The sequence below is a fragment of the Labrus mixtus genome, chromosome 9, assembly GCF_963584025.1.
Source record: "Labrus mixtus chromosome 9, fLabMix1.1, whole genome shotgun sequence".
In the NCBI taxonomy this organism is placed as follows: Eukaryota; Metazoa; Chordata; class Actinopteri; order Labriformes; family Labridae; genus Labrus; species Labrus mixtus.
Window position 1 is genome coordinate 28,865,269 of NC_083620.1, and position 24,058 is coordinate 28,889,326.

The 24,058-nt window shown below is 41.2% G+C and overlaps 1 protein-coding gene and 2 non-coding genes across 3 annotated transcripts in view; all 3 read left to right on the forward strand.

The window, feature by feature from the left end:
* The first annotated feature begins 679 nt into the window (after window positions 1-679).
* The window catches only part of LOC132980878 (uncharacterized), a 29,547-nt gene continuing 6,168 nt past the window's right edge, over window positions 680-24,058 (forward strand). The window contains exons 1-2 of the mRNA XM_061047247.1: window positions 680-1,174; window positions 16,184-16,261. Of these exons, the coding sequence (XP_060903230.1) occupies window positions 16,213-16,261 (49 nt within the window). The 5' untranslated portion in view covers window positions 680-1,174; window positions 16,184-16,212. The remainder of the gene's footprint in view (window positions 1,175-16,183; window positions 16,262-24,058) is intronic.
* Window positions 10,286-10,377, forward strand: trnar-ucu (transfer RNA arginine (anticodon UCU)). The gene is given in 2 exon segments: window positions 10,286-10,322; window positions 10,342-10,377. It is a non-coding gene; the product is annotated as a tRNA-Arg (tRNA).
* On the forward strand, window positions 11,805-11,895 carry trnar-ucu (transfer RNA arginine (anticodon UCU)). Its single transcript is given in 2 exon segments — window positions 11,805-11,841; window positions 11,860-11,895. It is a non-coding gene; the product is annotated as a tRNA-Arg (tRNA).

Below are 24,058 nucleotides of genomic sequence, written 5' to 3' on the forward strand. Positions count from 1 at the left end.
TAAGACTTTAAACATATTGGGAAAATGTTTAGAACAATTATTGTCATTGACCTCTACAGAATCAGAGTTGCCTTCTATTGTACTTTAGAAAGTCTGAAAGCACTTCTGCACATCGTAAACTTGACCCAAAGGCAACTGGACTGTGAAAATCTTGAGGACGTTTCACTTCTCCTTCTTTAATTCTAAACTTTCTGGTGGTAGAACTGAAGAAGCCTTTCGGAGGAGAGGTGAAACATCTTCAAGATTTTCCTCTCCGGTCCAGTTGCCTTTGGCTCAAGCTTCAAATCTACCAGGACCTGGATGACTGAGACACTTCTTCTGCACATCCGCTTCTTAAACTCCCTCTGAGGTTTGCTCACATGGTTTATGGGGACCTTTAATTCATTGGAGTCTAAATAAAGTTAATTAGTAACGCCTGCGCTTCTGAACTTCAGCCACTGCACCATCGACTCTGATAGCCCAAAAAGTTTCAAAGGGAGATAAAGTCACTGAGATCAACTTGATCTGCAGGATTACAAACAAAAAACAAAAAACAGAGTGAAAGGGCTTCATAGAAAGTCTTTGTTCTCCTGTAAACAGCTGGACTGATGTCAGAAGTCTCTCTCTCTCTCTTTGTGTGTCTCTCTCTCTGATGGTTTTTGGACCTCCCCCTCCTCCCTCCCTCTGCTTCAGCAGCAGACCGAGTCGAGCCGACTCTCCGCCGCCCGGAGCTCATCTCCAAACCACCGAATCCCATCTTTCACCGGGAGACTGACTTCTTTACACTCCTGACACTTTTCCTCGCCTTGTCTTCCCACTTGTATCCCCTCTTTAAAGCGGATTCACAGATTAAACTTAATTCTAACAGATGCTGGATGGATTCTGTTTTTTATGCGCTTTTTTTTCGTTTCGGTGCGTAAAAGTTTGCCAAGTGGGTTAGTGGACGAACTGGAGGACTGACAAGGAGAAGTCTTTGGAAGTAAGGGGGTAGTTTGTGGGTTTAAAGAGAGGAGGTTAAGTGGCTGAAAGCTCGGTTTCGTGTTTGGTTCGATGTGTCCGGAGCGGCCGGTTAAAGAGCAGGAACACCGGGAACAAAAAGAGGGAGAGAGAGAGAAAGAGAGAGAGAGATCAGCGGGGTCTGCAGGGACTCACCGGCTGCTGGACGTCCATGTCTCCGCTGCACACCGGCACCGAGGTATGCACTCACAGTTTCACCTCTTTTACAGGACAATTCTCCTTAATGGTTTTTTGTAGCCTATGCTTCTTTTGCCTCGTTCTGAAATCAAACGAAAAGTTTGAGGTGCATTTGAAGCTCTCTCTCTGAGTAAATAGCTTTCAAAAATTGTTGTTTTTTAGAAACACATGTTAAATAATTGGAATTAATTCAAATACAATCTTCAAATAAGCAACAACAAACAGCTGACGAGACGAAGAGCAAAAGAGAAAAAGTAGTAGATCTTTTTTCTCTCTCATACAAGCCTCTAACATCTCTTCTCTTCTTAACAATCACAGGCAAGCTTCTTGTTTAAATATTTCCTCTCAATGATGTTTTATTTAGAGAAATACATGTAGATGTGTGTGTGTGTACTTGTTGTGCATGTTGTGTGAGTGTGTCCTTTGCACCGCAGCACTGATGGAAATGTGTGATTGACTTTTTTTGTTAAGTTTGGAGTCATCTGCACATTGCAATGTCTGCATGATTCTTGTGGTTGGATTTAAAGATGATGAAGTCTGTTTGCACTTCCTCTTTTTTTGCTGCTGTTTTCTTTGCTTTACGGTAATGTACTGTATGTTCAGAAAAGGACGTTTGTCTTTTGACTTATCGTCTACTCTCACTATAATCTGTCGATGTTAAGTTATTTTAGATCTCCCTTTTCCTTCAGTCTGGAGAATGTGGGATTTGAGTGTGGATTATATTTACTGATCCCATTCCTGACCCCTGTGACCTTTTCCTATAGAGACCCTAAACAAACACTTAAACCATCAGTGTTCCTTCCACTCACTGCTGCAGAGTGTAATGAGCATTGCAGCCTGAAGAGGGCGCTGGGAGGACCTTGCAAACTTCCAGTCTGTATTTGAAACAATCAGAAGAGAACTAAGCTCTATTTCCACAGTGGGAGTCAGACATCTGGTGTGTCAAGTCTGGGAGGATTTGTTGGTTTTCAACTTGTATTTTTCTACAGGCTGTTTGCAGCCAAGAGTTTGACAATACATCATCAAGTATTTAAAGGTCAGGGTCATCAACATCTTTAAGCTACTAATTATTTTGTGTTCAAATATTTCATTTTAAAGAGCAGGAATCATCATATTGATTCAATCACCACCAAATAAAAACAAAACATGGGGCATTAATTGTTCACTATTCTTGGAAAACAACCCGCCTACATGCATGTTCAAAGTTAAGTGACAGGTTCTAAAGGGTTAATAATGGCTGAAGATGTGAGTCAGCAATCCGGAGGTGTGATCACTGCAGACAGGAGCAGAAAAGATGCAAACATTGCACCAATTCGTTCGTTTGTTTCTGCACGAGACCCCTTGGTGACACTGCTGGTTGGCAGGCAGAAAAACCATTAAAATAAACCCAAGAATACATCAAGTGACAACTGAAAGTAAAACCAACAAAGAAAACATCATCAGTCCGACTGTCTCCACTGTGTGTGTGAGTTGTGCTGCGTATAGCTACTCTTGGACAGTTTTTATGTCGTAAAGGTCAGAGGTTAAAACCAGAGTTGACACTGATGTTTAAGGGAGAGAGGGAGGGAGATGTCATGAATCTGATCCTCCTCATCCTGTTTGCTCTCTGTGTCACTTTCTCTCTCTAAGTCTCAACTTTCAAACTTCTTTGAAAAAACAAACTGAGCACACAAAAAATGTTGGATGTCAACTAGATGTGGAGACAGAGAGAGAGAGAGAGAGAGAGAGAGAGAGGGCCAGAGAGAGAGAGACAGAGAGAGACAGAGAGAGAGGGGGGGCCAGAGAGAGAGAGAGAGAGACAGAGAGAGAGAGACAGACAGAGAGAGAGAGAGAGAGACAGAGAGAGGGCCAGAGAGAGAGAGAAGGGGAGTTTTAACATGAAGCTGGTGTCATTGAATGCACTATCAGCAGCTACACATAGTCACTTGAATATACCTCTGTGTTTATAAAGATGCTAAATCAAGCGTCACAATAACTGATAAAGGTGTTGTGGTGTGTTCAAGGTCTACCTAAAAGCTGGGACAGATATGTTATAAAACATGAACATAGGGACTTCTACCAGAGAGAGAGAGACCGACATCTCTGATTTGCTGATACATAGACTTTCAGTGATTATTCCAACAACACTTCAGCGAAGCATGTGTGTGTGTGTGTGTGTGTGTGTTTCTTGCCTTCATACAGTGTGTGTGTGTTTATGTGTGTGTGTTTGTGTGTGTGTATTAGTCTTGGCTTTACACTTTGTGTGAATTAGTGTGTGTGTGGGAAGGCTGAATCATTGCATCCCTGCGTGTCGGCCAGTGAAGCCCCGTCAATTACTGCCTGAGAAAAACACTAATGGGATTATAACTGTGTGTGTGTGTGTGTGTGTGTGTGTGTGTGTGTGTGTGTGTGTGTGTGTGTGTTGGCAGAAAGACTATAGCTAAGTCCTTCAGATCATCGATCTTACTAAAACCACACTCAGTCAAAAGCAAGCTCACAAATTATGCATCTTTGTGTGTGTGTGTGTGTGTGTGTGTGTGTGTTTGTGTGTGTGTGTGTGTGTGTGTGTGTGTGTGTGTGTGTGTGTGTTTGGTGTGTACGTGCATGGGCTTGTGTGCATGTGTGTGTGTGTGTGTGTGTGTGTACTGTATGTTGATTAAAGTGCCATCGATGACGGTATTAATCCTTGATGTCTCGGAAGATGGACCAAAAAAATCAACATGACAATGACAAAAAGTATTGTAGTATTAAATATTAAGTATTTATTTGGCTCCGCCCACTTTAAAGTCCTTTTTATTAACAATGATGATGTCATGTCCAGGTGTCATAGTGTCTAAATGTCCCATAGAGGACCAGCTCTCCTGTGTTTCCTCAGTTCTTGATTCATTGTGTCCTGACCTCATCACTCACTCACTCATGAAGTGTGAAAATGACCTCACAACTGTTAGTGTCACCTGGTTTTCCACACACCACACCTGTGTTTACTTCATTCTTTCCTTATTCCAGCTGCTTACTGACCATCTCTTAAGAGGCCCTAAAGTCCCGTTAGACATTTTTTAAGATATCCTCCAGTCCCACCTCATCACAACAACCCTGTATCTGTAAAATGTGGAAATAAATCCTAATTATATATTTTTAACACTCTAAAATAAAGACCTTATTAGACTTGAGAGGCTCTGAACATCTCATATATTTAACTGCAGCTAATTGTTGTTTGTAAAAATCTGCAAAGTTATTTTAAATTCTACAAAACTTTGGACTGGTTGGGACCAATCAGAAGCAACACTCTGTTTTAGAGAGCCAATGAAAGCTGGACTCACGGTGTATAGGTGTGAGCCGAACACGTTATATCATGCATCGTCTCTGTTAAGACAAAGGTTACCATGGCAACTCAGAGCACTGAGGTCAGACTGCAGAAAACTGGCCCGAGAGAAGAAGAGGAGGGAGGGAGGAGGGGAGAGGGAGGGGGAGTCAGAATAATAAACATGAAGCAGGATTTTAAACATGGACTCTGACCCCTCTTCCTCCTCCTCTTCCTCTTTCACACCTCCTTTGATTTCTCACTTCAGGTTCCTTTTACTTTGTCCAGATAAACAGACTTCTATTTGTGTTCATCCCATTTTTCTTTTCTTGGCCTCTCCACTCCTCTCGACTCCTCCAGGGCTCACTATCTCCACATCTCTCTGCCCGGCTCGACCTGTGGCTCTGTGGCATCTAGTGAAAGACAAGAGAAGCGACTCAGACATCACAGGTTAGAGTCCCTTCAGTGAAAGGGTTTGGAAAAACTGGTGTTTTCATCTGTTTTTCATCTATTCTAATCCTTTCATTACTGACACAATGACGGCAGTAAACCTCGGATTAGAGGTTCAAAGATTCCCTTCATTTAGTTTGACACTCGACATTTACTGCTCGGAAATAAAACAAAGTGATTTTGATGGTTGGATGTGTTTGACCAACTTGGCTCTGTGGTGCGATGGACGGTTTATAGACTAGAACATTGAGCTGAGAAAGCACACTGGACTTAGAAGTGACTCAAAGGTTGTGGGTTTGGCTGCTGCGGCCGCTGGATCAATTCTGATCAATTCTGGAAGAAATCTCTGAATCAGTTGAGGAAACGGTCTTATGTGTTGAAGTAAATATGTCTGTAAATGTTTTTTTTTCTATATTTCTACTGCTATACTGAATATTTTGGAGAAACTGTAACGATCGAATTTCCCTCTGGGATTAATAAAGTATTTCTGATTCTGATTCTGAACTAGAGGACCTTAGTGGAAGTGGCCTGCGGTGCTGTGCATTCTGGGATTTGGTGTCTTTCATCCACATGAGCCAAAAAGACACTTTCTGCCTTTTCTCGGTCAAGAAGGCACCAACTTCAAAATTTATTTCACATTTCTACATATATGACCCGATGTCAATACAGATTCATGTTTCAATGGGTGAAGTATCCCTTTAAATAATGGCCTCTTGATGCACTTGTGGTGTTTTTGTCTTCAGATGGATATTTACACAAAGCGATGCAGTATGCAGCCCTGCAGAGGATGGGTTAGGGGTCAGTATGTTACTGTGCAGTCATTTCGTCTTCAGACAGAGGTGTAACCAATGAGGAAGTGTGGACAAGGACCCTGTGCCACAATGGGCAGAGCATTGGACTTAAAGACAGGACATGTTATTCAAAGGTCGTTGGTTCAACTCCTGCCAGAGTCAAGAACAAGTAAACGCTGTGAAACTTCAAACTGTATGCTTGCATGTTCACTGAAACTCTTCTGATTAACTCCACATGTATGTGAAGTGAACACTCGAGTGTTTCTGGGAGTCTTTCAAAAAACACAAGGGGCCATTGATTTAACGGGCAAACAGAAATCAAACGCACCCCAACCATCTTAAGTATTTGGAAGCAGCTTTTAATATCGAGCCCAAAGCAGGATAATTATGGGATGTGGGCTGATTGTTCCCTCGGCGACCACTGTTTGCCGTTTATAATAATTAGTTTGACAATTTTCTATCATCTGAGGTCGGACAGAGGCTCTGCTGTGTGTTTTTTTTCTTGTGTGTGTGTGTGTGTGTGTGTGTGTGTGTGTGTGTGTGTGTGGCTGAGGCGACGGATGTATACCGCAGTGTTTCCAACCTCAGGGCAACATGGTAAACAACAAACACAACACACACACACACACACACACACACTCAACAATGCATGCAAACATACAGTGCATCCAAATGAAAAGCTGCACCGAGGAGGAAAGAGAGATGTTATTCAGCGTAATGCAAATATTTTGATGGATGAATGGTTCTCTGTCAACACACGCTCTTCTTATTACTGAGAAGAGAAGGTGAAATCACAGAGCGCAGCTTTCGTCAGCAGCTACTGAGGCGCTCTGTGGCGCGATGGAAAGCTCATTTGACTTCTAGTAAATCCCAGACGGACTAGTTCAAAGGTTGTGGGCGCAATTTCTCTTTGTTACTCCCCCCCACCACCTGATCCTGTATTTGATCATGTCTATAATCCCCTCTATTTCAGCCCTGCTCAGAACAGGCTGTTTCTGTGTCTGTACCTTTAAATATGTAAATGAGCTGTGTCTGACCACGCCCCCTCTCTGGAAGGGCTTGGGTGTACTCAGTCTTTCTTGCTCCATGTCCTATTGTTTACGGTGAGAAGGCAGACTCAGAGGTTCAGAACAAACACCTAGCTGTGGGAGTGTCACCCACCTGGGGGAGGGGCTACTGCCCTTTGTGATGTCATGAAGGGAAAATCTCCAAACGGCCTGTTTGAGCACACATTTTCTGAAAAGTGGGTTCGGGTTAGATGGTTTTTCACAATCTGAGTCTTGATGCAGCAGCTTGATGCTTTAGATCTGTGGAAACAATGCTCCATGTGTTCATTGTGTTTATGGTTCAAACCAGGTGTGTGCGGCGGGAGTTACAGTAGCTTCAATTGTGTGTGTGTGTCTGTACATTCCCATCATGAATCACTGCTCCCACTCCCCTTCTCTCCATCATTCAAGTTGCCCATAAAAACTTTTTGTGTCTGTCATTTTGTTTCAAACACACGCTAACCTTGCTAACCGTGTGTTATTAGTCACTTGGAAGATAAAAATACACGCTGGGGATTTCCAAACACACACACACACACACACACACACACACACTGAGTGGTTTAACAGTCTTTTATCTGAGGTTGATGACGATTTAAATTCACATCTAAACATTTTTTTAGGCTCATGCCTATTTTTGTTTTGTGGAGATAAGAAAGTGGAGCGTCAGAAATCAAGGAGAGAGGGAGAAATGAAAGGATTTGAACCCTGGCCGTGGCTTGGACCTCCATACATGGGGCTAACCACTAGGCTTCCGGCGCCCCTCCTCTTAATGTCTTAAACTGTCCAGTGAGAGGATGAAGCAGAACACGCTACAATACATGACAAGGGAACATTTGATTTTATTGTTGTATAGAATTATGACTCATTTTCCATTTTATCGATGTCGGCATGTTCCCTGGCGTAAAACTGTGATCAATTTGAAGTCCTTGAAAGTCCTTGACCTTGAAAAGATGTCCTTTGTCCTGCTTTCCCTCTTTGACCCAGGAGGAATCAGAATGAACTACAAACAATTGAAAACAGAAACAAGCAGATGCGAGGCGTCCAGATTTAGCCGTGTGCTAACAGACAGAGGTCTGAGGTCAGAGTCTGTCATGTTTCCCTCCAGAGAAGAGGATTTTTACATCTTTCTTCTTCTGCTGTTACATTAGCCATGTTCTGTGTCTGTTGTACTCTGGGGTTTAATACTGTATCTTTCATCTGCTGCCATCGATTGTTCAGTGAATCAGAGTTTTATTCGTCTGGATTATTAACAGATATTTCAAACAGAGAATGAAACAAAGCAGAAATACGATTCGACAACTTGGAAAAAAGTCTGAACTTTTAGGAGGAACGTCTTCAGACGATTGTCTAACCTTAAAATCAGATTCAAACAAACATCTTGCACTGTGTTGTGTTTGCTTTGTCATTTAGAAACTGAACGCGTTTTCTACCGAAAAAAAATCCTTTGTGTTGGTATCAAAAGTCCATCATGAAAAAAAATATTTTGCAACACTGTCAGAACACATTCCTCTTCTTTGGCAAACCTCTGTGCCTACATTAACCACAATGCAACTGGAACACTGACAGATGGTTTGAGGATTGGTGTGTGTTATGAAAGTAGCATGCAGCTCTTTGTAGCGATGAGCAGAGAGTGACGGAGGTTAACTTTGGACCGATGTTTTGTTTCAGCCTGAGACAACACTGACTCAAGTGACATCACTTGAGGTCATTTATCTGACCTCACACAGCTCCAGTCTAGAGACGCCAGAAGCTTCATATACTGCCTTTAACACTTCAGAGATAGAGGAGTACTTTACTTTGCAAACTATCCAAAACCAGTGCATTAAAAAATACCAAAATGTTAATGTTATTATTTTTAGCTTAAACCGTTAATGATCACATCCATACGTCACATGGAGACAACACAAATTATTTTATTGTGTTTTGGGCCTTTCATGCTGTCACGAACTGGATCAAAGTAACTAAAAAAGAAGGTTATCGTACATGAAACAAGGTTTGAAGGAAGTTCATTTAGTATAACGTTAAAGTTAAAACGTTCAAAATTGTGTAAATCTGATAAATGAGTCGTGTAGTGTTGTGAAGTGCAAACAAAACCAAACCAGTCTGAGGCCTGATTAACTCAGGTGCACACAGTTAACTGATGTCCTTCCTGACTCTTATTGTATATTTTCTGCATTAAGCTAACTACCTTGACATCAAATGTTTTGTGACCAACAACAAAAAAAACATGACGGAATCTCTGATTGTTTTCTCTGGTCATTTCACCAGATCTAAAAACGGTGTCATTATGTTTTAGAAAACAGGGTATCTTTCCTAAAAATTGGACTCCCTTTGGAAATAAAAAACAAAAACATATTAACTAGAATCTGTGAAGGAATCAAACCCTAAAATCAGGCAGTAGATGAAATAAGTAGCTGAGCTAACATTAGCGTTAGCTTTTAGAGAAGGCCCTCCTGATGTACACAGTGCAGCACGATACTGACAGTTTGTCAGCTCTGTGCGGCTCGTTCCTGGCACCACGCTGTTTCTGTTTGCAAACATCCTGCAACGACAGATCTGAAATCTTAGTTCTTCTTCGCTGCTTTAAAACAGTAGCTGCTTATGATCGACGCCATGAGCACAATGGAAACAGCAGGACAACAGAGTGGAGCTATTGTGTGTGTGTGTGTGTGTGTGTGTGTGTGTGTGTGTGTGTTTAAAGGAAAGAGAAACACAGTGTTGTGAGCTAACAAAGACACACTCTCAGTGAGACCACACACAGCGGACTGGCCTACATACTGGCCATGATGAGAATGTGTCACTGGTATCCGACTGGTCAGTCACATAAATACACACAAAGAACACACATGCTCGCACGCACACACAGCAAGGAGGGCGTCTGTGTGTCTCTTTCCTTAACAGAACGTCTGGAAGTTTACACATACTGTGACTATATTTGTTCAGCATGAGTGTGTGTGTGTGTGTGTGTGTGTGTGTGTGTGTGTGTGTGTGTGTGTGTGTGTGATTGTTGTGGAGGGTGCTCGCTCCCATGACAGTGTTTCTCAATGGTCATGACCCTGTGAGTGTGTGTGCGTGTGAATGAGTGTTCATAAGCTTCTCTTCTGAGTCATACGTTTAGACAAATTCTACAATTCCCTTATCAGGCGCTTTTATCCAAAGCGAGGAACTTCAGAAAGTGAGAGCAACACAAGCGAGGATCTAGAGATGACCAGAGGGGCTGACAGGAAGTGACCAGAGGGGCTGACAGGAAGTGACCAGAGGTGCTGACAGGAAGTGACCAGAGCCATGAGCACAACATCGACAGCAGTTCTTGACCATCCTTCATCCATCAAAACCATCCTAAATATCATCATCATCATCATCATCATCATGAAGGTCATAGGTGTTCATAAAGAGCTGGGTCTTTAGCTTTTTCTTAAAGGTGCAGAGGGACTCTGCAGATCACATGGAGTTTGGTTGTTAGTTCCACCACCGGGGGGCGAAGTAGTTCTTTGCTTCATCAATAAAGAGTGAATAGAGTGAGATGGCCACAATGGGCCAGTGGCTCTGTGGCGCAATGGACAGCGCATTGGACTTCTAGATTAAGTGTGCAGAAGTCATTCACAGATTGTGGGTTCAAGTCCCACCAGAGTCAACCTTTAATGATGTAACAGCTTAAACTGTAGTTGGGATGTGACTCAAAAGCAGATCAGATGAGTTGTGTATCTGAGGCCCGCGGGACTCCTTGAAGCAACTTTTAATCCCAGAGAGGAAATTCTGATTGACACTGTTATTTAGAGACGTACTTCTCACACTCATAGGCCCGAAATACACACATGCACCGGGACTTGAACCGACAACCCTCTTCCCAACCCAAGTCCCTACAGACTGAGCGACTGCCGCCACCTTCACCTGAGTGATTGTTGTTATGTGCGAGCCTTTTAGAGGAAACTCTGCTCTCCTTGTTTTTGAGTATGTAAATAGAAAAGGCTGGCTGCAATTAAAAAAGGTTCTCGTTTTAATTGAGCCAGTCATTCTTGACAAAAGGCAGCAAAGCACCTGAAACTGTCCAGATTGATCTGTTTTCCACTAACAAGTTAAAGTTTATTTACTGTATTTCTATAAATAATCTGAATTCTTTTTTGTTGCCACCTCTTTCTGATCCCTCACGGTTGACTTCTTACATGGTTGGACAAACACGTTTCAAAAATATGAAAAACAAGACATAAAAGACAGGATTTATATTCTATGTGTCTGCTTGGCATTTTATTAAACCGCTGAACGAAGCAGAATATTTATTAGTCAGACTTGTTGTGAACAGCCTGGGAGGTGACGCTGAGGGCCGAAGCCCAGGAGGCCTCACTCTGTCAGTGATCTCATATAAACATGAACCCAATAGAAGCTGGAAAAATGTAAACACACACACACACACACACACACACACACCGTGTTTTTCTAGGTCTGCGTTCTCCTTGTGATATAGTTGTGGCCTGCAGAAATGCGGGCTCATTACTCCACGAGTATAACTAATAATTGTAATTATTTTTGAGATCCGGTAATCCATATTTCCACAAGTATTGTCATCAATCTCTATTTTCATTGTTTGGACATTTCCTTTGTTTGTATTTCATTAAACACAATCACTTAACGGAGTAAGTAGTGAGCATGACGTCATCCATCCTGTTGGAAGGCAGCAGACTGTAGTTATCCTGCAGGGTCTCCAGTAGTTCTGGAGGAAAGAGATTTGTCTCTATCTCTTAAGATTTTCTCTTCCAGCTCCGTAGTTTGAATAGCCACACATACATGTCAGCGATTCATTATCAAAGGTTGTGACTTTGATTCAACAATTTGATTTATTGTTGAATACCTTCCCTTTTTGCATCTGTTTTTTTTAACAAAGGGCCATGAACCTGGAGATTCTTCCCCACATTGTCCCGAGACTGTTCTGTATTCTAAGACATGAACTTCACCAAAGTTCATTCAAACACTTATCTTAAAATCTAACATTTTCACAATAGGGTCTCGACAGAGGCCTTGTTTTTTGTTTTGGAAAGATGTTTTGGGAAGCTGACCAAAGAATAAGGCTCTGTGGCGCAATGGACAGCGCATTGGACTTCTAGGCATGCCAAATGAAGGTATTCAAAGGTTGTGGGTTCAAGTCCCACCAGAGTCAACTATTTGTAGTTCAGACACATTACATCTGTTCACTAAATCCACTTTTACTTAATGTGTGAAGTACATTGACCCAAACCCCTAACAACCGGGTCCTCACCTATCCTAACCCCTCGAAGATAGAGGGTCTGTGGCGCAATGGAGAGCGCATCAGACTTTAAGCCTCACCAAAGGGAAAATATTTCAAAGTTGTGGGCTTGAGTCCCACCACAGTTGGTTAATACTGGGCACATTAAACCTGTGGTTGTACTCTACTGAACTGCCAAATTTACATTTTCCAAATACCCCAAATCATCAGTCATGTAAGGGGGTTTCAACAGTCTTGGGTTCTCATAATTCTTCCAATCTTGAAATGTTTTTTGTAGAAGTCAATACTGTCTGTTTACATCTATTTAAAAAGGTCTGATTTTTCTAACATGATTATTGATGTAAATCAGGGTAGAGGCTCTGTGGCACAATGGATTGTGAGTTGGACTTGTTGCCTCTAGGTGTTCTGGATTCAAGTCCCACCAGAGCTGACAGGATGCACATTACTAATTACAACATGTGCAAGTCAATGGTTGCATTTGTCTCAGTTCAGTCTTTTAGATTTAACAGTGATGGGCTGTGAAAAACACTTAGAAAGCGGTCTTGACCATTTATATGCGTCTCCGCTGTGACGTCGCGCTTTGAGCTGAAACTGCCGAGCTCCGTGGAAGTGAATCTCTTCGGGTCAAAAGGCTGAGAGTGAAGAAACTGGACTGTTTGACAGTTCTGTCTGTTTTCATTCAATGACAGCTGATGTCTGTGTTCATCCTCTTTGGTTACCACGGTAACAAGATAAGGGGTTCAATAACACACACACATACACTCACAATGACCCTGCTGTTGGGATGTGAGTGCGAGTGTTGGTTTGCTTCCATCCTCTGTCACTCGGGTGAGTTCTAGTGTGTGTGTGACGAAGAGTGTTTGAAGCCAATGCACCTGGGAATTCCTTTGTAGGAGACGATGACACACATACACACAAATATACACAGATTATTTTTTTAAGGGCTTTTTGCCACTACACACACTTAGATGGCCAAACTCTCGTTTCCTTCTCCTAACGTCTTCACTGTACAGTAAGTCCCAACATTTTGTCAAAAAGCAATGAAGAAGAAGGAAAACACATCGTTTTGCTGTTACATTGCTTGTTATTGGTTCATTTTCTGTTGAACTAATTTTTCATTTTCTTTGTCCACTGACAAAAATCAAAAGTTTGTCTGGAGATGTCACTGGATATCAAGTTGGTCATTATAATTTTATCACAGGTTCTTATTGGCACTTACATTATAAAGTTGTATGAAGTGAATAAACAACCAGTAGGGGCGCTCTTTGCAGCAGCAAACAGGAAGCAGCAAACCAGGTAGACTGTGAACATGGGGGGAACTCTGAGGATCACCTTGTCCTCACTGAATGAGATGCCAGAGTTGGACACCGGCTTTCTGGTAGAACATGATGTTTGTGCGACAAAGGTATGCTCAGGTGAACCTGTGCCATTTTGAATTTAGTAGGAATACTGGGTTAGCTGTCTACTAGCTTGTTATGCTAACCCAGCTCACAGTACAGCCTGAGTCAACCCGAGCACACACAAGTTTCTGTTTTCTGATCCAGTGTTGGTTTTTCTCATTGTAAATTGCCATACCTGAAGAAGATGGGAACTAATCTCATCAGGAAGTTGTCGTCTTGTAAATTGTGACCCTGAAAGAAAGCGTAAAGTCTGTGACTCAAGTATTTTAAGGTGAAGGAGTGTGTTAGAATAGATCTTAGTTGCATGGGAGGTTTTCTGTAGATATCAGGTATTTTCTTTTCCGATGTAGGTTTTTTTATGAGCGTTAATGTAGACTTCTTCTGCCAGCTTTAAGTGTCACTCTGGCAGGACTTGAACCCACATCCTTTGAGTAACTTTTCACTCTAAGTCTAATGCACTATTCAGTGAGCCATGGACAGACATAGTTTATCTGAGTTACTGAATCCTTATTAGCCCAGATTCACAGGACAATGTAGACCAGCGCTGTTTTGTTCAAAATGCAGCCAGTAGTGTATAAACAGTGAGTCTAACTTTAATGTTTGAGACCAGAGCCTGTGTTTGCCGTTTTAGAAACGCATGTATCTTTACCCTAAAGGATATATGCACCATGGTTTATGTGAATGTGTATGTGGCTGTATTGTTGGTAAGTGTAGTAAATTGCAGGGCGCTGGTAGCCTAGTAGTTAGTGCGCTCCCCCATATACAGAGGCTGTGGTCCTCCAAGCGGGCAACCATCGGTTTGAATCCGACCTGTGGCTCCTTTCCTGCATGTCACTCCTCACTCTCCCTCTCCCCGATCTCTGACTCTATCCACTGTCCTATCTATAAATAAAGGCACAGAAAGCAGCTGAACCCTCTGGCTTTAAAAACATCGGAGAGATGATCCAGTCATCCAAAACTCTGTAGACATCATCAACGTCTATAAGATCCAGTGAACTCGTACATTACAGTGCATTTTTTCAGGATATATGTTGTGCCATTTTATGCATTAATAAATAGGATTGTGGTGAGAGATAAGAAATATTGGGAAGTGGGGGAAGACATGCAGCAAATGTTGGGGGTCAGACTCCAACCTTGGACTGCAGCCTCCAAACGTGGGATGCCCGTTCTTACCCCTGAGCTCAAGAAGCCCCCCTAAAGGTGCACTTTCATAGTTGATGTGTGAAGACAACGACTAGAAATACAAGCTTAAATAGTCGCTAGTTCTTTCAGGACACCAACTGTATCACGTTATAGTGCTGGTGCAAGAAGAACCACAGATTTTCAGCAAAAACTTCAAACATTTTTCATGCTATATACCGAGCTCATATGGAAGGAGACAAGGATAAAAATATATATCCTCTTCTGCAAATTCCTTCCTCAGCCATAGCTTCACTTCATACTTCCCCATAATCAGGACTTTTCCATAGCTTCCCTTTTTGGGAAGCAGAAACATTGTCTTTTTCTGTTCACAGTGAAATCAAATGGAAAGAAATGAAACTGGAGGCCTTGATCATTTAGAGTTAATAAATTCACTGGAGCTGCAACAATTAATGGATCAGTTATGAGAGAAAACAGTTCAATAATTTGCCAACTATTTTGGATAATTACTGAAGCTAATTCCAGTGTGCTACATGTGAATGTAACATCCTGGAATTAGCTATGACAGCACACTGAATGTCTTTGGGTCGCAGACAAGACAAACAAGACTTTGGAGGACATCTTCTTTCAGCTTTCGGAAACACTGATCAACATTTTCCCATTTTTCTGACATTTTATCGACACACTAAGCAATTCCTTGAGAAAGAAAATAATCAGAAGTTGCAGCCCTGGAGTCTCCAGTGTAGTGACGCACTTCTGCCTCAGTGGATGGACCTTTTGAGAGCATCGTGGGAATTGTAATAACCGAGATTAAAATTGTGTTTACTCTGGCTGGATTAAGTATGTAAGAAACATGGAAAGGATTATTTATATTGGTCAAATTTGGGAGTGATGATGACTTAATGTTTTCCCTTGTTAGAAGTATTTCCTCACAAACTCGATCACATCTGACCTAAACAACTAGAGAAGGAATGCACATTATATTTGTGAACCGCTCTGCAGATCTCAGCAGGTGTTTCAACACATAGTAAAGGGATTTCAACCTGCAACCTTCGAACCTGCTCTGCATCTGGCTTCTATTACTGACTCCCCCGACTCCCCCCTACACCCCCTCACCCCGCGCCCACCCTCCCCACATCTCTCAGTCGTCCTGCAGACAGCTGCAGAAACACTCGTTTGGACGCACAATGGACTAATTGGGTCAATCTGTGTGACTGTATCAATGACTTTGTAGGAGTCCGTTATCCTCCTGTACACACACACACACACACACACACACACACACACACATGCACAAACACACACACACACGCGCACACAACAGTTTAGAGAAGAGACCACATTCTTGTCTTTTAGCCAAACATTACATATGTCCTCACTCTTTTCACACAAGACAGGAAAGGATTCTTTTATACAGACCTCCTTTTTCCCCTCCCCCTCCTCTTCCTCTTCCTCCTCCTCTGGTAAAAGACGACGTGTTTAAACGTTTTTTTCCTCCTGCCTCTTTGTGTTAAGTCTCTGTTTGCCACTTTTTATGTAGAGACCCTTTGTGTAAAGAAAGAATGGAAGAGAAACTGCTGAGGGAAAAGAACCTCCATCAAGTTGTTGAGACAGAGAGTCAGTGTTAAAGCTAACAGGATTTTCTCACTTTTTTTTTCCAGGTTTCTACTTCCTGTGACATCATCACATCATGCCTGAGGGGTCACGGAGAGGCAGCAAGAGATCGCCTAGCAACACAGGTAATGACAGGTGCATGACCTGCATTGTTAAGTAGATAATGTTCCATGGATTTCATTTTTTTATTCAACCTGTTGATGCTTTTTACACATTTGATCTCCTGCACGCCGATAGCTTCATACACTGACTTTATTCTAGGGCTTGTACCGTTCTGAACAACCAATTACTGACGTCTGTTTTTTGCCTGAGGAAGTACTTATCTTGACTATTTAAACGGGCATTCTAGTATTTTCAAACTTGTCCTTTCTATGCATATTTCATAATCAGGATGAGAACAAAGTAATATCAAACATGAGGAAGTGATGTGGAAAGTTTTCATGTGTTTTTAATGCTCAAAATGTTTAGAAAACACTGGTTTCTGCTTCCAAAGTGCATTTTCCTGGACTTGTTGCTGCTCCAGGTAACAAAATGTTTCTGACTAATGTAGTTCAACAGTTACCACAAAATACCATTTTATAAACCACATGAGAAAATAGTGATGATATACTTTCAATAGACATTTATGAAAATGGATGGATGGACAGATGGACGGACAGATGGATGGATGGAAGGATGGATGAAAGGATGGTTGGTTGGATGGATGGATGGATGAATGGATGGATGGATGGATGGAAGGAAGGATGATGGATGGAAGGATGATGGATGGATGGATGATGGATGGATGGAAGGATGATGGATGGAAGGATGATGGATGGATGGAAGGATGATGGATGGAAGGATGATGGATGGATGGATGGATGGATGGATGGACGGACGGATGGTTGGATGGATCGATGGATGGATGGATGGATGGATGGACGGATAGTTGGATGGATGGATGGATGGAAGGATGATGGATGGATGGATGGAAGGATGATGGATGGAAGGATGGATGGATGGATGGATGGATGGAAGGATGATGGATGGAAGGATGATGGATGGATGGATGATGGATGGATGGATGGATGATGGAAGGATGGATGGTTTGATGGATGGATGAATGGATGGATGAATGGATGGATGTATAGATTTTTCTGATTATTCTGACGTCAAATCACCAACAGGGAATTCATTGATATCAGAAATAATAATCAAAGCTTTGAAGAGTTCAGTCACTTCTGAACATTAGAATTTGTTTGTTGGGACTTTTTTTCCCATGAAGCCGGAGACCATTTAAAGTTATTTTAACTGATTTATTTCTGTGTTTAGACTCTCGACTCAACTTTCTCTCCCCGAGCTGTGACTTCCTGTTAGCAAACCAGAGAGAGGCCGGGCAGAATGACCTGCTATTACACACACACACACACACACACACACACACACACACACACACACACTCTCATAGGCTCAGTAATGATGTGTAATTACACTCAGCCACCATGCTGTTTAGTTGCTCGGCTGTTATATTGGCTTCCATAGTTAGCATTTACAAACACTCACACACACACACACACACACACACACACACACACACACACACACACACACACACACACACACACATAAAAACACACCAGAACACACTGCAATTATCATGAAGGCTACAGATTTGTGCACAAGCACACAAACACATCCACACAGTGTGTACACACAGCTCTGATTGTGACTTTCACTCTGTGTGCAGGAAGTTGTATGGTTTGTGGTGATAAAGTGTAGCACCGAACAATGTTATTGCCTAGAAACACACACACACACACACACACACACACACACACACACACACACACACACACACACACACACACACACACACACACAATAAAATGCCACAGCAGATCTGTTGATTATAACCATAGAAAGGAACGAGGCAGAAAATAGAGAGAACGCCCAAGATAAGGCTGCAGAAAAACGGCTCGATGAACGATTGAATAGAAACAGAGAGGAAGAGGATGAGGAAGAGGAAGAGGAGGATGCTGAGGAGGAAGAGGTGGAGGAGAGGGAGGCTGAGACGCAGGAGGTCTAGGAGGAGGAGAAGAAGGAGGTTTCACTTGTGATGGGGAGTAAAGGAGGTGAGCACCAGACGGAGGAGAAGGAGAAACTGAAGAACACTTTCCAGCTACAGTTGTGTTCTCGTCTCTGATTGGCTGGTGGCTGAAGCCTCCCTGGCTCCTATTACTCTGATAACAAACAGAAGAAAGAAAACAGGCAACAAACCAGGCGAGCTTTCAGGACTGAAAATCAGTCAGGAAGAAAAGAAAAGAAAAGTCAACCAGAGTGGTGTTGAATGTAGACTTAATGGAGCATAAAACTCTGTTAGGCAGGATTGTAAATGTGTTTCTTGTCAGTAGACATAGGAGTCAGCATTTTGAAATACAAATATAAAAAGCCTTTGATGAGTAATGGTAGCTCTCTGACCAGTCTGAGGGATTCAACTCAAATTATAACATTTTGTAGTTTTGATTGATTAACCATTTGAAGAGCAAAAGTAATCAAATATTCTTACTAATGAATTGGTTTTATAATTTGTATAAATAAGTATGCAATCAAACCCCATATCAGGCTGTTTTGCACAGATGAGAATTGAGACAGTTACCTTTCAGTTGTGTCTGATTAGAATATTTTTCCACATTGTCTATGGCGAGAGTTTGCAGTGTACAATCTAACCCCGGTCTCCCTAACTCCTGTAAACACACGGACAGAACAGTGAAGTAAAATTAGCAGATTGTTTGAGGGAGTTCACTGGAGGCACAAATGTAAACACAAGGAAACTGTGAGGATGTGGTTGTGTGTGTGTGTGTGTGTGTGTGTGAAAGGTCAAAGGTCGGAGGGGACAGACGGTCACATCGGTTCTCTGTACTGTAAACGATGATTTGAGAGGAACCACTTCCTGTCTCTGTCCCCCAGCAGCGGCATGTCAGTTTATCTCTGCTGCAGTCTGAAAACACACACACACACACACACACACACACACACACACACACACACTCACACACACACGTATACTTACCTACCATACCAAGCGTGGACCATCACTCGACACTGACCAAGTGAGGACTGATGTTTCTGATCAAGTTAAAAATACAAAAAAATAATAGATCACATATTTTTAAGCTCTTAAGCCATAATATTACTTAGAATGTGATTTTTATCTATCTTTTAAGACATTTCCAAGAGGGGACCTTCAGACTCTCTCCAATGTGAACATGACGATTTTGGTAATTAAATGAATTGAAAAGCTCAATTAAATTATTGGCCCGAACCATTTAGCTAATATTGTCTATCCCGAGAGGTTAAGGAGCTTTACCCTTAAACAAATCCTCCGCTAAATATTCTTAACTGTAGGAGATGTCCTGAAAAGTATAAACATAAATATAGTTAAAGCTGTGGAGTCAGTGCTGTGTTCAAGTGCCTTAAATCCTTCACATCATCAGTAGCAGCTTGTTTGTTTTGTCGGAGGGAGTTTAAAGGAGCTGACCTCAGAAACCAAACCCTCTGATCCTCCACACGTCAAACACTCTCTTGACTGTTTGTCTCTCAGTCTCTGATGCGGTCGGGCTGATCGTCGTCTCAATCTAAACTCCTCTTCATCTTCCTCGCCACTCGTTCTGCCTCGATGAGGTTCCTGGATATGCTTGTTCACGGGGTTTTCCGCCAAGCTGCTGAGTGATTCCCTGACCGAACGCCTGCATGAATGACCAACACATGGAATTTTTTTTTTTTAATTGCAAGCAGCTGAAAATATGAATGAATGATATTTAAACATTGTCTCCTTTAATATTAACGGGTATTAGTCAGACTTTTACATATATTTTTAAGTCTCTAGGGAAGGGTTTTCTTTTACCAGAATCCCACTGTGACATCACAAGGAGAGCACATTTGAAACAGAGTATTTTTCTCTGTGTTGTAAGACTTATGCAGACCACAAACAAAGGACTGGATGGTTTATTTAACATGTTGTGGGTCAGTAGACTCTCAGGTTACACAGATATATGTTCAGAAACACTGTACAAGTGGATTTTTCAGAATATGTCCCCTTTAAGACCCACAAATATGTAACAGAAACTGTCAAAATGATGGAAATTCCACTTAAATTGTCAATGAAACAATCACAATTTGCCATCTTAAATATTTTGCCGAACAATGAAATCGCTGAATCAGCACTTTCAGCTGAGAACAGAGTGAAAACGAGAGACAGCAGACTGCAACTCACTAATGAGGAACATCACTGCCTTTTGTCTGGTCTTCATTAAAAGTAGTTAAATCTGACATGAGAAAAAATCCTCTTCAACAAAGAATTTGCTTTTTCGTGATGTTTAGAGGTTTTTTAAATATATTTTATTTCTTTGTTTTCAGACCCTACAAGTCTCCAAAAGGTCAGAATCAGCTTTACTGGCAATGTATGCTCACACATACAAGGATCTGACTTCAGCAGAGTTTGCTCTCAATGTACAAAAGCCAGTAAGCTACAGCCAGTATGCTAACAATTAGCATGCTAATAAGCTGAACCACTTAATGCTGAATATTGTGACCTCAACTTAAAGTATTTCTTATTATGTTTGTTTCAGCATCTTTGGCACTCCTTACCACTGCACTATGCTCTTATTTAGTCTTGTAAATATTGTTATTTACATATTATTTTAAATAAAGTTATCCTCTTTTAAGTTGCTTTTCTAAAATATTTAATTTAACCCCAATTACATACATGTGCTTTGTGTTTGTCTTATACTTCTGTCCTTGGATGTATATATTTTAAAGTCATATTTTGTGACATTAAGGCACAAGGACTTTTTTGTTGAGGTGAGTTAAATATTGCATCTCAGAAGATTATATTATATATATGTTTTTTAATGTTTGCAGCGGCCTCTTAGGTGAGCGTCTTCAGTTTGCAAGAACACCTGATAATTGATTATTTTCTCTTTGACTGATAGTCCTAACTATTAGTCATCTTCAAAGCAGTGGTTCTCAAACAGTTTACTACATATTTAACCTTTAAAGGGCAGCATATTTATAGAAAATAAAGTTTCATGTAGTCGTGTACATGCACAGATGTTTCTCACTGGAACTCCATGGGTTTCAGTTTGTTTTAAAGCTTCTCTAACAGGCCGGGATCTGTTTTTTTTTTCTTCGAAGAAATGTCCGTGCTGAAGCTGCAACATGTTGCATCACTGTTGAACACGTAATAACAGCGAGGAGTCACTCTCTTATTACTGTAATCACACACTCACTGGAATTTACTCAACCTTATAGTTTCATGGCGTGTGTTTAAAGGGGAATTCCAACTTAAAAATGATCACAGCTCACTGACTTCAGACACATGGTGAATGGTGGAAAATTGATTTTTAAGAGTAGGATGATGGATCCAAATGTCCTTACATATGTTTGAAATGAGGGGCTGCAACATCGACTCACTTAGACATATAATATTTTTTTTCTATGAAGTTGTTTTACAGGGCAAAAACACAAATTGTAGAATATTATATAATGAAACAGTAGAAACTCCACCAACATGCCATCTAAGAGCTAGAGAAGCTTTGCATGATGTGAGTTCATAAAGCCTTATGATGCTCTATCTTTGATCAAAAGCTCATATTGAGCTACTCAACTTTAAAAACTATTTAAAAAACAGCTTTTAATTATGCACTTAAGACCCTTCACACTGTAGGTTTGACCTTATCTGTCAGAGCTTGCTCTTTCTGTGTGGATGTGTCTGAAGGTTTTATGATGTCAGCCTCAGAGTCCCGCTCAAACTTACGTAACAGAGACAGAGTTTCCCCAATGATGTGGTGTTCAAGATTCAGGTACTTGTCAGACTTTACAACACTGGAGCAAGAAAATGAGTAGGCGGTGTCATGTTTGAAGTTTGTCCACGTGTTTGAGAACATCATGGCTTTAAGACCCTGAGATATTATGAAGGAGTTCCTCAGGGAACACATTCAGGTCCTCTAAAGTTGTGATTATAGGTTCAGTGAATCGAGGCCTCTCAGGTTGTGGTGAGAACAGGTGTTTGTAATGTCAATCTCAACAGGGAGCTGCTTGGATATCTTAAGCTTGAACAGAAGCAAGTTAAAAGGACTGAAAATAGTTTTTTTTGGAAAAAGGTCTGTGTTGGAGGGAGCAGAGTTTATATTGGTTAATCCAGGGTGCTGTCTAGCATAGCCAGGCCTCTAGATCTCCACACTGTGCTGTAACAGTGCAGGGGAAATGTCCAGCTGAGGATTTAAATGGCCAAATCCCTGCAAAGAAAACACCAGATAAAGGGATAAAAAGACACAAGGATTTCATTATAAAGTCTACAATTTACACAGAGGTTTTAAGCTACGAGGTTGGCGTTGTTTTCACTAATTAAGACGCACTTTTGCTTAAACAAACAGTTACAGCCTCATGTTTTGTTGTTGTCCAGTGCAAGTTGAGCCAAATCTAAATCAATGAGAGCAAGGGCTGATCTCTCTCTGAATGAGTCTTTTAGATCAAACGAGACATGACTCAATCGTTGCAGCCAATTTGTCAATTATTTCAACAATTACTTTGAAAATTGGTGAACCAGTTTCTTAATTTCTTAGAAATTATAGTCAGAATTATTTGATATCAGTTTGTCAATAAGAATATTTTTTGGTTTCTTTACTTGTTTTATATCTTTAGGAGATCATTTTTGTTTTTGTAAACTCTGAAGCTCATTTCATCTTTGTTTTTGATTTTTGAAATGATGTGTAGGTTTTATTCACACTGTGTGTCTGAAGGTGTGTGAGAGTATGCAAAGGAGAAACACAATGAAATGCACCAAACCACATCCTTTGCCATCCTTGACTCAGGTTCGCACACTCTGTCTTCTTTCTCAATCTCTCCTACACTCACGTTCTTCAGATAAGAACTTTGCTTTTGATAACTCATTATGATCATTTCCATTGTCCTGAAACTCAAACGAAAACCTGATTCTTGGATGGAAACCAAGTCTGACCCCTCATAACAGCTGGTTTCCACGTCCCAACAAAATACTTGTCAAAATGGTCCTCATAAAAACAGAAGTTCGTACAAGCGTGCATGAACACAGCCAACAAAACAAACAGGAAATCACACATGTTGAGACATTTTTTTTGTACCAGTCTGAGTGTGACTGAGAGACTTCAGTCACACTCAGTCACAAACGGTCACAAACGGTGAACAGACGTGAGTCAGACTTTTTAACAGCATGCAAACTGTCTGACACACAGAAAAGTGCACAATAACTGTAAGTACAACGACTGCTACTCTGTATCTGCGATTCTAATGTATCTGTAGATTTGTACTTATTGATCTGTTGGTGTAAACGTTTGAAGGTAAGACTATTTCGTCGAGTTGGTTTGATGAGTTTGTTTTTTAGATTTTTTTGTCTGCAAACTTTTCCTGCAGAAAAAATAGAAAGGTCTGCACCCAATGAGCGACTTTATTAAGGGCTATGCTTTGGATCGAAACGTTGGCCTTGATAAAGTCTCTAATTGGGAGCTGAAGGGTGTGCAGACCTTTCTAATTTTTCTGGAAGTTTATACATTTTTTTAGTCCTGTACATGTATGCAATTTGCTTGGATGTGCTCACACTATTTCTTTTTATCTTTTTGCAAACTTTTTCTCTACACAAGATGAATGCATTTTGTAATCATGTACTTAAAGTCCCTGTAAAGTAAATTCAGAAATATGTCTCTAAACATGCTAAAAAAAAAAGTAGCTGTAAACATGTGAAAAGACTGAGCACTATCGTTGACTGAACATCGGATTTAGACCGTTAAAACGTGTTTCACGAGTTGAGTTTCAGGTTTTTATGGGCGGGGCCAAATAAGGGGCTCAATGAAGCACTTGGGTTCCTTATGAATAATCCCACCCCTCTATCGCTACGACAATATACAGTA